Below are 15,567 nucleotides of genomic sequence, written 5' to 3' on the forward strand. Positions count from 1 at the left end.
GATCACAAGTAAAAGTCAAAATCCGTTCAAAGAGTCAAAGTCAAAAGTACGGTCAAACACAGCATTCAACAAAACAACATAAATCGCATATTAAACCGCTCAACCTTACACTTAAATTGCTCACCAATTCGCTCAGACTATGACCGGATTTCAATTAAATCACACAATACTCAAGATAAATCGCACAAAATTAGAAATGACTTATCAAGCGGATACCTAGATCGCTCAATAAATCACACACGAGTCAAATGATTTACCTTTTAATCCAACCAAGACTTACCCGGTTTAGCCTAATCCGATCAAACTCAATTCACACAAAATATTTCAAGTATTAAACCGTTCAAGCTTTAAGCGATAAACACCTAAATCGATCAAGAGTTAATCGGACTAAAATTCAAGCAAAACACACAAATTTCACACTTTTTCACCAAAAATTTGGATCAAAACATGAAAAATTATGAATTTTGAAGAACACTCAACAGTTTTCGAAAACTCAAAATTCGATCAAATCAGGTTCAAAACTTGTTTAAAATCAAAATTAGTGTGAATCAAACTTGTTCTAAATCAAAATGCGAACCCAACGATACAAAATATATCAATTAACAACTAAAATTCAACCAATTTAAGCCCAAAAACAAATTCTGAACGAAGAACAGATGAAGAACACTTATGAACACAGATCGATAATCCACTAAAAATTCGTGCAAATTGTTAAATCCTCTAATCAAACTGCTATAGTCTGCCTGATACCAATTGAAATGTCCAAAATTCATACAAAATGATTATGATCTTCAAGAACTTTAAGAACGAGATGAATAGAGAGAGTAGATCACCAAATATCTCTTGAATTGATTGAGAGAGAATTACAATGCTAAACTCAGATTACAGAATTGCTAATGACTTGCTAATTACAATTACAAAGTAAACTCCTATTTATACTAAGAAAGAAATAAAGCTAAACTATTACAAAACATGTAAAATATGGAGAACTTGAATACAACAATAACGCGCATACTCGAACCCAACATGGGTTGAATTTTAAAATTCGATTGTAGATAAATATTATCTCTGTGATGCTGCTTATGCCAATACTTGTGGTTTTATGACTTCATATCGCAATACGAGGCATTGACTTTCTGATTTTCGACGACAACGTGCCTTGACAAAAGAAGAAAGGTTCAACCATGCTCATGCGCAACTTAGAAACATTATCGAGCGTGCCTATGGTGTCTTGAAGGCAAGATTTCCAATTTTAAAGCAAATGACTCCTTATTCATTTCACATACAAAGAAACGTTGTGATTGCCTGTTTTTCGGTTCATAATTTTATAAGAAGATGCAATATCCATCCATGATCAGTTATTTATGGATTACGACAATGACCCAATGTTTATTGTTGAGGGACCAGAAGAACTTGAGGGAGGCGATGAACATGACAGAGATGGAAGCCTTTTGGTACTCAAAACAATGAATATATGACTAATTTACGTGACCAGATTGCGAATCAGTTAACGTTAAATGCGTCAAATTAAGAATTATTCAGAAAATATTATGTTGGAATTAGATTGTTATGTTTTTGTTTATTCTAGAATTTGAAAAAGTAATGTTATGTTGGTTTGGATTAATATAAAAAATCTTGTTTTGAACTAGTAATGCTATGTTTGTTTGGATTAATTTGGAATACAAAATTATATTTGCAAAGTAATTGTTTTATTCAGAAATCTGTCAAACAACTATATTTCATTCGACAGAAGGTTAAAATGACAATTTATTATCTTTCAAAAAATAATTACCAAATAAAATTGTTTCATTCGACACTTAATCATTCGACAAATGCAATAAAGTGTCTTACAAAACTTTTATAAAAAATATATTCATAGAAATTATATTTTCATGTTAACAATTTACACATGAATTGTTGAATGGAGTGAAACGATTAGATCCGAGTCATTGGTGGGTTCTTGACTTCGATCCAAACCAATTGAACAATTTGATTACAGGCTGCGTCGGATGAGATTCTTGAATATTTCCCTAGGAGAAGGTACAAAAGGTTGAGAATCAGCAAGTCGCCATTGTTTGTTGTGCGTGGATTCCAAACTAGTACACCATTTCTGTGAGTTCAATATCGATAAGGGAATCACAGATAAAAGTGAACGACTTGTGGTTGCAGATTCATTCTCTAAAGGATGCATGCGATAAACGTAGTGCAGATTATACGAATGGTGACCAGTAGCAGCAGTAATTCGATGTTAGGTGCAGAGATTGAATTTGGATCGGCGATGTTCTACGTTTACGTTGGCATCTCATGTTTCCTAGTAATCTTTGCCGGTATCATGTCTGGCCTTACTCTAGGATTAATGTCTCTTGGTCTCGTCGAGCTCGAAATCCTCCAGCGCAGTGGCACCCCGACCGAGAAAAAACAAGCAGGTCTCCGGTTTTTTCTATACATACGCTGATGCGCACCGTAATCGATGTCTAGTTTGTATTTCATTGCATCCTTGTTCCAATTCATGATGTGCTTTTTACTTTTACAACTCAATATAGGAACCCAATCCGTGTATGGATCATTTAACTTTTGAAATAATTGTTAGGATTAATCTCTAGATAGCTTATATTAGCTATGGTTTTACTGAAAAAGACTCTGAAATTGTTTTTTTAATCAACTTTTAGGATTGAGGTATTGGACTTCTTATAGTAGAAGTCTGATTTTGGAACTGACCTTTTATCTACATTAAATTTGATGTCAATGATTTCCCCGGCAAGCACAAAGGGCATTTTAGGGGTATTTAAAATGAATGTCACTCATCAGGCTGTCTTTAATCCATTATCACTTCTTGCCTTAGTGGACAAGAACTGGAAGAGAGTATATGCTGAATAAGATATGGTTATTATATTAACTTGTAGCTCCGAATCATAAGTCCATTATAAACACAACAATTGGTAGCTTATTTGGGTGCTCAGATCCATCTTTGGCATGAGAGTTACACAACCTGGAAACGATAAAAGCTTGGCTAAGAGAAGGAGAGAGAGAGAAATAGAGAGAGTTTAAGTGGACATAATTGTTTAAAGTCCTTCATATTTGTGTTTACCTTCTATTTCTTTTTGACTTTGGTTTTGTGCTGTAAAAATTTTATGCCAGCACCCTCTGGAGTACCCCAACCATACCAGTTCACGACCATCATGGGGAGGTAAATCATCTGTCCCAGGCCAGGTGGGTGGTTCACCTCCCACTTTTGTTTTACAAGGATGCCCACCTCCTTATCCATTTGGCTAAAGCTTTGTTAATAAAACCCAAAAATAATGGGGGTTACTCAAGGATCACACCAGATGGTAATGGCTTCATTACTGTTTTTACACTTAGGATGTTAAACTTTTGGGTTTGTTGTTCATTCAGTGGCCAAAGGCTACTTCAAGTCTATGTTCAGGGCTAGGCTTTTTGGTGTACACGATTTGGGCCATCATTGATTTGGAGCTTTTAGCCTGATTATTCTGGATCCAGACCTTATGCACTGACACATACATCTTCAGGTATCCTATCTTAATAAACAATTGATCTTTGATACAAAAATAGTTGTATTGACTTTAAAGGTCAAAGGCTGATCCTAATTTAGATATGATAATTCATATCCTATGTTGTTAAGCTAAAAGGTTGAGAACAATTCTTATCTAATTTGTTTGATTGGAAATGTGTGCAATAAGCATTATTTTGGTTGAACTAACAAGTCCAATCATTTGCTAAACTGACCATTAGATGGTTAACTCTATCTCAAACTTGACCAAATCCCTATAGATTATTATTCGCTCGTCTTTTTCTGTCAAGCTACCTACAGTGGATGAAAATATAGTGTTTATTTATAATTTCTCTGGAAGGGAAGTGAGGGATCATCATGAACAAAGGGTGCCTTTTTTGTTAAACAAGTATAATGGCGAATGCAAGTATTCGATCATGCTAACTCGGAAGCATGATAGCCCACAAACACATGGTTCTGTACCTCTCGTGTTCAAGTCTCTTTTAGGAGTTCTAACCATGTTTTGATAGAAGAATTAGTTTTGAACAGCTTTGTAAATCAAAGTAATATTATTCATTACGAAGTTGGAAGATAGCGACAGCATGACCTCAGTCAGATGTGCTGCATAAATGTTCAGTTATGTTGGAGTTATGATGTATTTGTATCAGTTTTGTACATTCTTGACACCAACAAGATGCTTTTGGGATTTCTTAAAATATCCTCAAAATGTAGGACCTGTCTTTTCTTATGGATCAATTGTATTAATTGATTTCACATCTTGGTTTTATGCAACATCATGGGCTTCAGCTGTCATATTTCCTGTGGTTCAGAAACAACATCAACTTCTTGTAACATTGCTTCTATGCAATGCAGCTGCCATGGAGGTAATATTGGAATCTATAGCTTTTATACAGGGTCTGTGCAACTTCAGTTTAGCCTTTTTTTGCAAAAGATGTTGGATAATTTCATAGGAATGGCTTCTTTTTCTTTTCTTTTTTAATGCCAGCTTGCAAGGCCTAGTGTAAAGGTACACAGATAAGTTCACCCTTATATTTGTAAGGGTATATAGATAAGTTCACCCTTATATTTGTGTTTGCCAGAGATAATTAGAATGTATTGGTAAGAGTGCTATGGAAAACTGGAAGAATACTTGTCAACAATTTTGATATTTGGTTCTGACTGGCAGGCATAAACAATGCATAAGAAATCTGAGTGCTTGGTTTGTTTTAAGGGGATGGAAATGGGAATTATATAATAAGGAATGATAATGTTGGCGATTGATAAGCCATTCTCCTATGCAAGTGAAGGGTCCATGACAATCACTGACCGCTCTGAATAATCGACCCAAAAAAGTAAAGGATTCTTTTCGTGACATAGTTGTAAATTCCTATAACATAATAAATCAATGGCTTATGCTGATAATTGATCCAACAAAAGTACAAGCTATCCATTATTTTTCTAGATTTCATCATAAAATAAGCACGAATACTATTTATACGGAAAATACCATTTCTGGGGATTTCAATTGAGATATAGTCAGTGATTTCTTTTTGAAAAGGAAGAACTGGATTTCTTTGATTTGAATGATAATGTTGGGGATTGATAAGCCATTCCCCTCAATTTACTAGGGTATGGATGATTACCTACTTTTAAGTAATCCCTCATTGCATTATATCAAACCAAACACCATTATTCATTATCATTCCCATTCTTCACCCCCTAATATTCCCAATCAAGAACCCCCTAAAACCTATTGAATAGAAGATGTCTAGAAGAACATATACAAAGTCCTAACTATAGATTGCAGAATTGCAACTATAATCATTGTTCTTTGTGATCTATTCTCTGTTTTTTTGTTTTATTTAGAGGTTTTCCAGTAAAATCATTGGTACATTAAACATTTATCCACAAACTACATTAATCAAAGTTTTTAAACAACTAATAAATTGATTCATCATCCTTTCTTTTTAGAACATATAGTCACTAAGCAGTGGTTGACTGGTCGTGATACATTTAATTGACAAGTACATAGACATAGCACTTATGAGAGAGGATTTCAGATTTTTCCTTGAAGTTTGTTATTAACTACTATTATATTTTTCACCATATTCTTCTTTATATAGAATTTTTAATATACATTGATATTTTGTTGCGAATCTGCAGGCCCTGCCAATATACTTGGACAAGATTTTTAATCAAATTGTTGCAATCGTGCTTTCTGTAACTTTTGTTCTGTTTTTTGGAGAGGTAGCTTGAAAAAATTAGAAATTCTCTCCTTTTTACATTGCAGCTTCATACTTATGTATCACTCTTTGTACCAATTGTTTTTGCCTTGCAGGTGATTCCGCAAGCAGTGTGTACCAGATATGGACTCGCTATAGGTTCTAGTTTTATTTGGCTTGTGCGTATACTGATGATAGTTTGCTATCCGATTGCTTATCCTATAGGCAAGGTAAGTCCTACTGAGGGAGAATAACTGATTGAATTCCTTTTACCTCTTGTTAGTTTTGAAGGATTGCCTCTTCCACCTAGATGATATGGTGTATTGTTCAAGTTCCTAGTAACTTGAGAAGAAGAAAGGGTGAGCGATGAGAAGAATGATACCTTGTGGCATTTTTTCTAGTGATTGCTTAAAACTAAGGTTATCAAGTTGTCTTCAGATGGATAAATGAAGTATGAGATTTCCCATTTGATATGATGTATTTCTTTAGTTCCATTTTTAGATAAAACTTGTCAAAGCATCAGAAATTTGGTTAGATTCTAGTACATGAATTAATAAACAATTTCTTCAACCTTTCTTGCTAAAGATGAGCAAAATAATACAAAATAGCGCTTCCCTAAGTAGCTTTCATATGTCATTGAATGTATATGTTTTGAAGGAGTGCTCATTGCTTAACTTGAAAATTCCGGGATATGACAACTACCTGGTAAGAAATATCTTAGTTAATCTGGGTATGGTTTGGATGGAAACATTTACTAACATAAAACAATCTCCGCCATAATGCTATAGTAAGGAGGCTACTTTCAGCAGGACAGTGTACTTCCATAGGTTTCATAAATCATGCATTTGTGGCTGTATGCCATGTTATGCTCTTTTCTTGTATTGTGTCAGTCATGAGTCATGTAAGACGAAATAAAGTTCAACCTAAAGTCTTTACGTCTCTTCTATCCTTTTGTAACATATCCTTGTAATTTGAAAAGATAGTGATAGCTTTGAGTAGAATATTACTGTCTTCTAGTTTTTCATGAGTATGTCATCCTATATAGTCGCATTTTGTTTACAAAGAGGTAAATACATTCTAGTTTTATAAGTTAAAGAATTGGTCATATATTGCTAGCTTATGTAACACATAATTTTGTGATTCCAGATGCTTGATTTGGTATTAGGACATAATGATGCTCTATTTAGGCGAGCTCAATTGAAGGCCCTTGTTTCCATCCATGGCCAGGAGGTTAATTCCTTATGTGATACAAGCATCTAGCATTTATTTTCTTTCTTTGAAACCTATTAATGAAATTCTAGATTGACGTCCATATGTTGTATGCTCTGTTCTGCAATTAATGACATCCTCATTCTATTCCAGGCTGGTAAAGGAGGTGAACTCACTCACGATGAGACGACAATTATCAGTGGAGCACTAGATTTAACTGAAAAGGTAGTAGGACTTGCTATTTATTGCAAGTATATACTTGCATTTTGTATCTTATTTTATGCTTTTTTGGATAAATGAATCTTATTTTATGCTTTTTTGGATAAAAGATCTTATTTTGTGATTCCTTGTTATTAGTTTTATTTTTTGATGTTGTTGCTCCATCAACCTTTATGGACAACATTATGTGATTGGTTATATACCATTTTATGATTGTTGTTTTACAAGCAACAAGTTATCTGGATTCTTGACTTTGTTAAGAGCGTTCCCACCAAATTCCCATATACTACCAAACACCTTAATGAATCCTCAGTTATATCGTTTTACATGCACAAATTTGTATGCTTACATTACACAATCTGATAACATCATTAGCAAAGAATGTACGTTGTCCAGTAGTGACGGAAATTTTACCCGTCGGGTTGGGTACCCGTGAGTATCCGTAACGGGGCGGGGATGGGTATTGTTTTTCATACCCGAAGCGGGTCAGGGTCGGGATCGGGATGGTATTAGCCGCCCCTAATAATACCTGATATATATTTTAATATACAATTTATTTAGTTTCTTTTTGTTGCTTAATAATTTTATATTTTTAACTTTGTGATGAACCATGATTACACGTGGTTGGTTATATCATTATATGTTTTTGAAACTTGAGGTTTATTTATTTGCATAAAAAAACTCGCTTTTTTTCATTTAAAATAATTTAATTAATTTTTTTTCCTAAACGGGTATCCAACAGGTTCTCCATACCCGTCGGAGATTTTCCCCTGAATCCGTCGAGGATTAGGCGGGACAGGGGACGTAAAAAGAGGTCGGGGGTGCATTCCCCGCCCTTACCTGCCCCGCTTCTATCCCTATTATCCAGTATATGACACTCTTGTTTTCCCTTATCTTTGTTAAACAACTTGAGTTGTTAAAGCCTTATATTTGAAGTCACAAGGGAGGGGGAGGTGTTGGTTTATAAAATTGGGTTTAAAATGCTTCATGACTATGAAAGGCATGAGCCGTCTTCAGTTCTAGGATTCCTAGTTTGAGCTCTTATTCTTCTGTATTTGTAGCATGGTTTCAAAAGCAATGATCTATTGATATTTGAGAGGCGTTTATTTTGGTTGTCTGTAAAGGTGCATATGGCAGTTGTTTGTCTTTGATGAACATGGAGTGATTTCAGTTGTTAAAGTATCTGGATCCTCGCCTCTCAGGGTTTTGAAGCAATGAGCCGTGTAGGGTTAATGTGTTATACCGTTTAGTCCAGAGATTACGTGGAAGGAGAGCAGTACTTGTTTTAAAGTAAAAGTTCTTTTCAAGCTCTTGTAAGATAGACATTCCTGTTCAATGTTACACTATTATTTTTAAGTGATTTTTCATACATGATTACTCTAAGGCTTTGTGATTTTTCCCTGTGATTTTTTCCCCTCCTGATATAGATTATTACTTTGTCATCAAACGTTGGGAAATTTCTCAAAGTAATCATCACTGTTAACTCTTATCAGACTGCAGAGGAGGCTATGACACCAATTGAGTCAACATTTTCTTTGGATGTCAATTCAAAGTTAGATTGGTGAGTTTTGTTCCTGTACATAATCAGAAGCCACTTCTATTCCTACTGATGTCAAATTAAATTTAGTGTTTCCTCTGTGCATGTGCTCTATCCATGCAAGAACACACTTCTAGTCCTACTGATATCTTTGTTATATGACGGGTTTTACCTTCTGAACCATTGGTTTTATAGCCTGTTTACAAAACTAAATTGATCACCTTCTTCCATTTTAACCAACTTGTATATTTATATATTACTTGCTATAATATATCAGTGCACTAACCAATTTCTCTTTGAAAACAAGCCATTAAATCGACAGTTCAAAGGGTAAAACCTGTCATATAACAAAGTTATCAACAACCTGAAACCTAGCTTTATGCTTGTTCTCAAGCAAAATTTGGCAAAAGAAAGTTGATGAAAAATAATTTTTACACCAGTTAAAGCATAACATGATGGGCTTAACAAATGAAGATATATGAACAGTATTTCTATAACCAAAACTGAAGGTGAAACCATAATACAAAGTTGATAAAAACCAAAAAATGCCAACTAGCTTTTTGATCACAATGAGCGTAATCAGAAACAAATCATGAGTTCAATTTCGTCGTGTGAATAACTCGGAGATCTTTCATCTTGACCCTATCCTCATGGGATGTCCTTGTAACACTCCAATCCTAGGTTAAACTCGATTCAATACAAAGACATAAGGGAGAACTTTAGTACAAAGATAACAAATACAATCCTCACGTGAAACAGAAGGAAATACTTTCCACAATTTAGATATCAAGAATGAAATTACATAGTAAACCATTAACTAGAGTAACAATAGCTTGCTAATTTTGTTAGCCAAACATCTAAAAGATCAACCAAACATTAACGGGTAGAAATAGAGATTTTGGGATTTTGGCTCTGAATGAAATGTATAAGAATGTAAGTTGGCTCAAGTTGCATCATTCATTTTTCAATATTTGGTTCAAAACTAAATTGTTACAAAAGAGATGAAGAATGAGTGATGCAAATCAAGCCAACTTATATTCTTATATCAATCATTCAAAGCCAATATCTAAAAGCTCTATTTTCACCCATTAAACCTCGGTTGATCTTTTAGATGTTTGCTTAGTAAATTAGCATGCTATTATTGTTGTGGTTCAGGTCTTACTATTGGATTTCATTATTGAGATTTGATTTGTGAAAAGTGTTGCGTTAGAATCACATGTGGATGGTATTTATCCTTGTTCTAAAACTCTCCCGTATGGCTTTAAATTGAGTTGAACCTAGGATTTGACTTTTGCGAAGGCATCCAGAGAGCCTAGGGTCAAGACAAAATCTTGCCTAGTTATGCACATGATGAAATTGAGCTCACGAGTGTTAATTTAAAATAACAGTTTGCATGTCAATAGTTTCATTGGATGTTCGTTTTGGAACTAGATATTTAATTATTGCAACTTTTAATGTTTGTATAACAAATTCTGCTTCTGATTATTTAGGGGGTAAGATAATCAGTTTTATTAGTGCTTCAACAAAACTGATTATCAAAGGGAATTTATTGAATCGAAAAAAGTAAAAGTTGGTCTGAGCCATTTATGCGTCAGAAACTAGTTAAAATTAGAAAATAATCTTCTCTCTATTAGTTTATTCTATTCAAATGCAGGCATTGTTTTCTTTCTCAATTTTTGTTGAATGGTCATGTTCAACATCTCGGTGTCTTCTGTTGTGCTAATAACTCCTTCCAAACGAATGTCATTTTTCTTAATCTTTTGTAGGTTGTGTTTCAGTTTATATGTGTTGTTGCAGTTTTTGAAGTTCTAGTTAAGAAATTATAAAATATGAAACTAGAGTAGGCCAAACTTGATTTCAGGAGCAGAAAGAGAGTTCTAACCAATTTCAGTATTCTATAAAGAGCGGATCTTCGATAAGAGATCATGTATGGTGTGATTCATAATCTGTACTTGTACAACTCTGTCATGTCACTATAATTTTCATTGGCTGTCAATTTTAACTACCCCCCTCCCAGGAGCAGTTGCGTTGGTATTAAGGGCTGCTATATTTATTGCCAATGCTTTCTTAACATCTTGGTTAGAAATTGAAAATTGATAGAACTCTCTGTATTCCTGACCATTCTTTCTTCCAAACGTGGTTACTGTGTTGCTTGACATGGGCTCTTGATTTCGTTCTCCTCTTAACCTATTTTCTCCAGTGCTCATATTTGCCCCCTGCCAATGTACAACCACCAATGCACCAAGTACAAATCCTATTTGCAGCACATAGCACAAACTCCACAAATTTTAACTTCAGTTTTTATGCCATTGGAAATATGGGTTCTCACATTTGGCATTTTTTCTGTATAGAAGCATGGAGATTTGTGGGATAAAAGGTTATTTTGATTGGAAACAAATAAAAATGACTCAGGTCTGATAAAACAACCTATCTTGTTTTTTATGAGATGGTCTTGCTAAAATATTTTTTACGCTTAGGTGGTGTTTAATGTATGTTTTGGAAATGATCATATTATTGAGACTTTAATGTTTGGTTGCTTCTCATTATCTGATAGTTTCAACCAATTCTAACTAAAATAATTACCAGATGGAAAAAAAATTACTTATTAACAACTTTTTGACCCAATCTTTTTTTTCTTTTTTGTATTTTTACTCCCTTTTACACAAGATCTATCTTCGTTTTCATAAGAATGTGTTTTTTGTTTATTATATATATTAGTACAAAAAGCAAAAGTTGGTTTGACCATTTTGACATCAGAAACAAGTTGAAATTAGAAAATAATCTTCTCTCTATCTATTCATATGCAGCCATTGTTTTCTTTCTCAAGTTCATACTTGAATGTTCAACATTCTGGTGTCTTTTGTTATGCTAACAACTCCTTCCCAAGAGAATGATATTTTTCTTAATCTTTTGTGGGTTGTGTTTCAGTTTGTATGTGTTGCTGCAATTTTAGGTTCTAGTTAAGAGTTTCTAAATTGATGAAACTAGAGTAGGCCAAACTTTTACCAGCAAGGTTTTTACAAAAACAGCCGCTCTACCATTTGGGTAGAGGTCACCTTTGTATACATTCTATCCCCCAATCCTACTTTCGGTTGTAATATACTTGGTTAGTTGGTTAGTATCCCATAAAGAGCAGTTCTTAGATTACAGATCATGGATGGATGCGACTCATAATCTTGAGTCCTTGTACAACTTCGTCATGCCACTGTAATTTTTGATGGTTGTCAACTTTTAACTGCATCCCCCCCAAGCATCTATGTTGGTATTAAAGGCTGCTATCTTATAGCTAATGCTTTCCTAAAATCTTGGTGAGAAATTGTAAATTCAAACAAGTCTACTGCATCCTGACTATTTTTTAAGCCAACGATTTTTCTTCTGCTACTTGACATGGGTTCTTGATTTCCTTCTCCTTATAATATGTCAGGGAAGCAATGGGAAAGATCCTTGCAAGAGGTCATAGTAGAGTCCCTGTATACTCTGGGAACCCAAGAAATGTTATTGGACTTCTATTGGTAGGCTGTCACGGTGTCACTCAAGTTTTTAGTTGCTTTCGTGTGGTATTTAGCTGTGAACAATGATGTCTCCTAATTCTGTTCTTGCTGAATTGTAGGTGAAAAGTCTTCTTACTGTACGAGCAGAAACAGAGACTCCAGTAAGTGCAGTTTCCATCCGGAGAATTCCAAGGTTTGGGTCGTTTTTTGTGCTTCTTCTCTTTAAGTTATCCCTCTTTGTTCGGCATAATAAGGACCAAGAAGGGGAAGAAATTTGAATGCCGTTTGCTTTTATTTGCTTATTATGAATTGTACAGTTTTTATGAATCAGTTACAATATTGTTTGGCTAGGGTTCCAGCTGACATGCCTCTTTATGACATACTGAATGAGTTTCAAAAGGGAAGCAGTCATATGGCAGCTGTAGTCAAAACTAAAGGGAAAAGTAGAAAACCCCCTACACTTGAAGAAGAACCAAATCAAGGAACAGTCAGCAGTCAATATATTCAATCTACAACTCGATGGCCATCAAAGCATGGTGAAAAGGCAGAAAATATTGTTATTGATATGGAAAAGGCTCCAAGAGTGACCACACAAACCTTCTCAAAGCAGGGTGATGCTGGGCCAAATGGAGTGCCTTACTCAACAGAGGACATTGAAGAAGGTGAAGTGATTGGTATAATCACCTTGGAAGACGTATTCGAGGAACTTCTTCAGGTTTTCTTGGCTCTCTCATTGCCTCCTCACCAATTCTCATAACTTGCAGGCTTTCAGCCAAACACACCATTATACATTACCTGTATATCTTTATTTTGGTTTTTTTAAATGAGGATTCGAATATAACCTTCTAAAACAAAATTTATAATCAAATATCATTAACTGTTGGTAATATTTTAGTCTTTTGGTAACCAAGCATAACTTCTATGTAAATGCGTTCTGAAGAGAGGACTTAAAAATTGTAGGATTGGAAAAGAAGAGGACTTAATATACTAGAAGGAAAAAGAGGAATGCAGTTGATAGAACATAAACTTTCTGTGGTCTCCACCTGCCCTTTAGTTTCTAATGACTTACTTGATAAATTTGTTCATCGATGCAGGAGGAGATTGTAGATGAGACTGATGAATTTGTTGATGTCCATAAAAGGTGCATAAAGTTTCTTGAGTTTTGATGCATTTCCTGTGTTCGATGGGAACATAAATCCAACCAATGTTTACTTTCCACAGGATACGTGTAGCCGCAGCTGCAGCTGCTTCATCTGTAGCCCGTGCTCCCTCCGTTAGGAGATTAACAGCTGTAAGAGTTATCTTCTCTGCTATAATATAATCTTATATGCATGCTTTATTATTTTTTCGACATGGTTTAATTCAGCTCTTCATGGTTTATAATCTTTCTGACATGATTTCTTTCACATACTATTTTGTCTTGCCAAAATTTTTTTACACCGTATCTTCTATTCTTATGATGATTTCATTCAAATACTTGCGGATACCTGTGATCATTATTTTTTACTTGTACTTCTCAAAATATTTGTACTTCTCAAAATATTTTTCTGCATCATCAGCTGTTAAATTTGTTGTGACCAGAGGTTCGATTCTTAGAAGAATCTCATTACTGCTGATCCTGGTGGCAGATCCTAATTAACTGCAGATTTTGTTTTTTCTGATGTTTCGAGTGGTATGGAAATTTATCTGTTATAAGTCAGTAACAGAGCTAAAAATAACAACCATTGATGTAAAAATCTATGCAAATGAGCAAAGACAACCAGAACAATTCCAAATGGTATGATAGTTATCTTACAACTCCAATCTTCAATAGAGCCAATCCTAGTGACACAATGACACATTTGAATTTATCTTCATATGGAGGATTCAGTGATGCCATATAGTGGATTAGTGGTTAAACCATGGTTAGTGTAATGATGTCTGGAACAGGATAAGTAAAAAAGGGAATACTGTAAATTAGAATTTACCCCTTTCATATGTATTTGTTACTGAAAAAATGGATGGATCAGGTTGGAATGGATTATGGGTCAAATGAACACATCTAGAATGAGTTATGGCTGAAATTGGTTGTGTTTACCTTGTGAAGTGGTGGATCATATTTAATATCATCTTTCTCTCATTTCCTTTTCCGGTGACCGTTGGGCCAATGACCTTTTTGTAGATGGGGAAAGTTGTTCCAATATTATTCAAAAAAAATGTAGTATCAAAAGGAGAAAGTGTTATTTCTATAGAGGGAAAATATAAACAAGATGTTTACAAAATGAAAGAAAAGTGGCTTGATGAAAAACTAGTCTAAGGGGTAGCTCAACTGCTAAGATCTTGGGTTTGCTCCCCTGCTCAAGTCCTCCAGGGCTACTGGAGGGTTTGTCTGGCTGCTAACTTCAGTGCCTCGTGGGAGATGCACATAAGCTGGTCTAGACACCTACAGTTACCAAAAAGAAAAAGAAAGATAAGGCTACTTTGCAATTGCTAATTTATCGTGCTCGTCGTTTTTTCTTACCTTTTTTCTTTCACTTTCCTTTTGCTTTGCAGGCATTCTTTTTTTTTTCTTTTTCTATTTACTTGGAAAATGAAGTTACTGATGTTGCTCTTGTTAAACACAGCAGGGAGGCCAAAATAAGCAAGCGCAAACTCCAAGGAAGTCTGGTGAGGATGATTCTACTTCATCAAAGTTGCAGAGGGCTCTCGTTGAGCCTTTACTTCGTAAAGAGACATAAAACATATATACAGAAAGCTCGATTTTGTAAGTGACGCTTGATCTCAAACTTCATGGTCAATGTCGTTAGAGATGGTTACGTTGTGTGCGTTTAGACAGCCAATCCCAAAAATATAAATAAGAAACGGGTGTGCAATTTGTTGTGGACGTGGGATTTCCAAGATCATATGATACATGCAGGCATCCACATTAGTTTTTTCTATCAAGTTGAGATCTTTAGATGGCATTGGGCTTGAAGTTCTCTGCATATATGTTCTGGTGGTAACCAACGTAAATACATTTAGGGGTTATTCTGGAGAATAATCTTTGCAAATATTAATATTCCAGTAGATTCTCTATTTGGAATGGATGCCATACTTGTTGGACGAAGGATGGTGTGATAATAGGAGTTAAGGTGAGAAGTGTAAAGAAGGAATCTGGACCTTGATCACTTTTAGTATCAGCCCCATCTCATGAATTGTGGTTATCACGGGAATTAATTTGGTGCATCTCGGTGCATCACATTAGCGTTAATCTTCAATTAGGGGTTTATATGTGGTAGTACCCTTACCTAGTAGCCAAACAATCAGAGGAATCAAATAGGTATTCCAAAATAAGTAGATGAAAACGGTGGAGTTCGACGAAACAAAGCATGTCTAGTCGTGAAAAGGGTATAATCAACAATA

The 15,567-nt window shown here is 34.8% G+C and overlaps 1 protein-coding gene across 4 annotated transcripts; it reads left to right on the forward strand.

Annotated features, from left to right (window-relative positions):
- The first annotated feature begins 1,975 nt into the window (after positions 1-1,975).
- Positions 1,976-15,049, forward strand: LOC112503561 (DUF21 domain-containing protein At4g14240-like). Of its 4 annotated transcripts, none has more exons than XM_025107578.1 (14): positions 1,979-2,080; positions 2,170-2,426; positions 4,316-4,392; positions 5,672-5,755; positions 5,847-5,960; positions 6,877-6,960; positions 7,093-7,164; positions 8,652-8,719; positions 12,120-12,207; positions 12,306-12,379; positions 12,538-12,901; positions 13,281-13,327; positions 13,408-13,477; positions 14,790-15,049. In XM_025107578.1, the coding sequence occupies exons 2-14, from the start codon at positions 2,186-2,188 to the stop codon at positions 14,901-14,903; spliced, it is 1,497 nt and encodes a 498-aa protein (XP_024963346.1). In that variant the 5' UTR covers positions 1,979-2,080; positions 2,170-2,185; the 3' UTR covers positions 14,904-15,049. The 4 variants fall into 4 exon arrangements, with proteins under 4 accessions (XP_024963348.1, XP_024963349.1, XP_024963346.1 ...); XM_025107579.1 differs by having other exon boundaries at positions 2,013-2,040; XM_025107580.1 differs by having other exon boundaries at positions 1,976-2,426; positions 14,793-15,049.
- The last annotated feature ends 518 nt before the right edge of the window (positions 15,050-15,567 follow it).

Source organism: Cynara cardunculus, unplaced genomic scaffold (assembly GCF_001531365.2).
Source record: "Cynara cardunculus var. scolymus isolate 2C unplaced genomic scaffold, CcrdV1 Un_Scaffold_3253, whole genome shotgun sequence".
Taxonomy (NCBI): Eukaryota; Viridiplantae; Streptophyta; class Magnoliopsida; order Asterales; family Asteraceae; genus Cynara; species Cynara cardunculus.

What these genes read in the sequence shown, in the direction of transcription:
- LOC112503561 (XM_025107578.1), top strand. Translation starts at nt 2,186, where the DNA reads ATGCATGCGATAAACGTAGTGCAGATTATACGAATGGTGACCAGTAGC. An exon ending in TTGTTCTGTTTTTTGGAGAG is followed by an intron (nt 5,756 to 5,846) that starts GTAGCTTGAAAA and finishes TTTGCCTTGCAG; the next exon opens with GTGATTCCGCAAGCAGTGTG. An exon ending in TTTCCATCCATGGCCAGGAG is followed by an intron (nt 6,961 to 7,092) that starts GTTAATTCCTTA and finishes ATTCTATTCCAG; the next exon opens with GCTGGTAAAGGAGGTGAACT.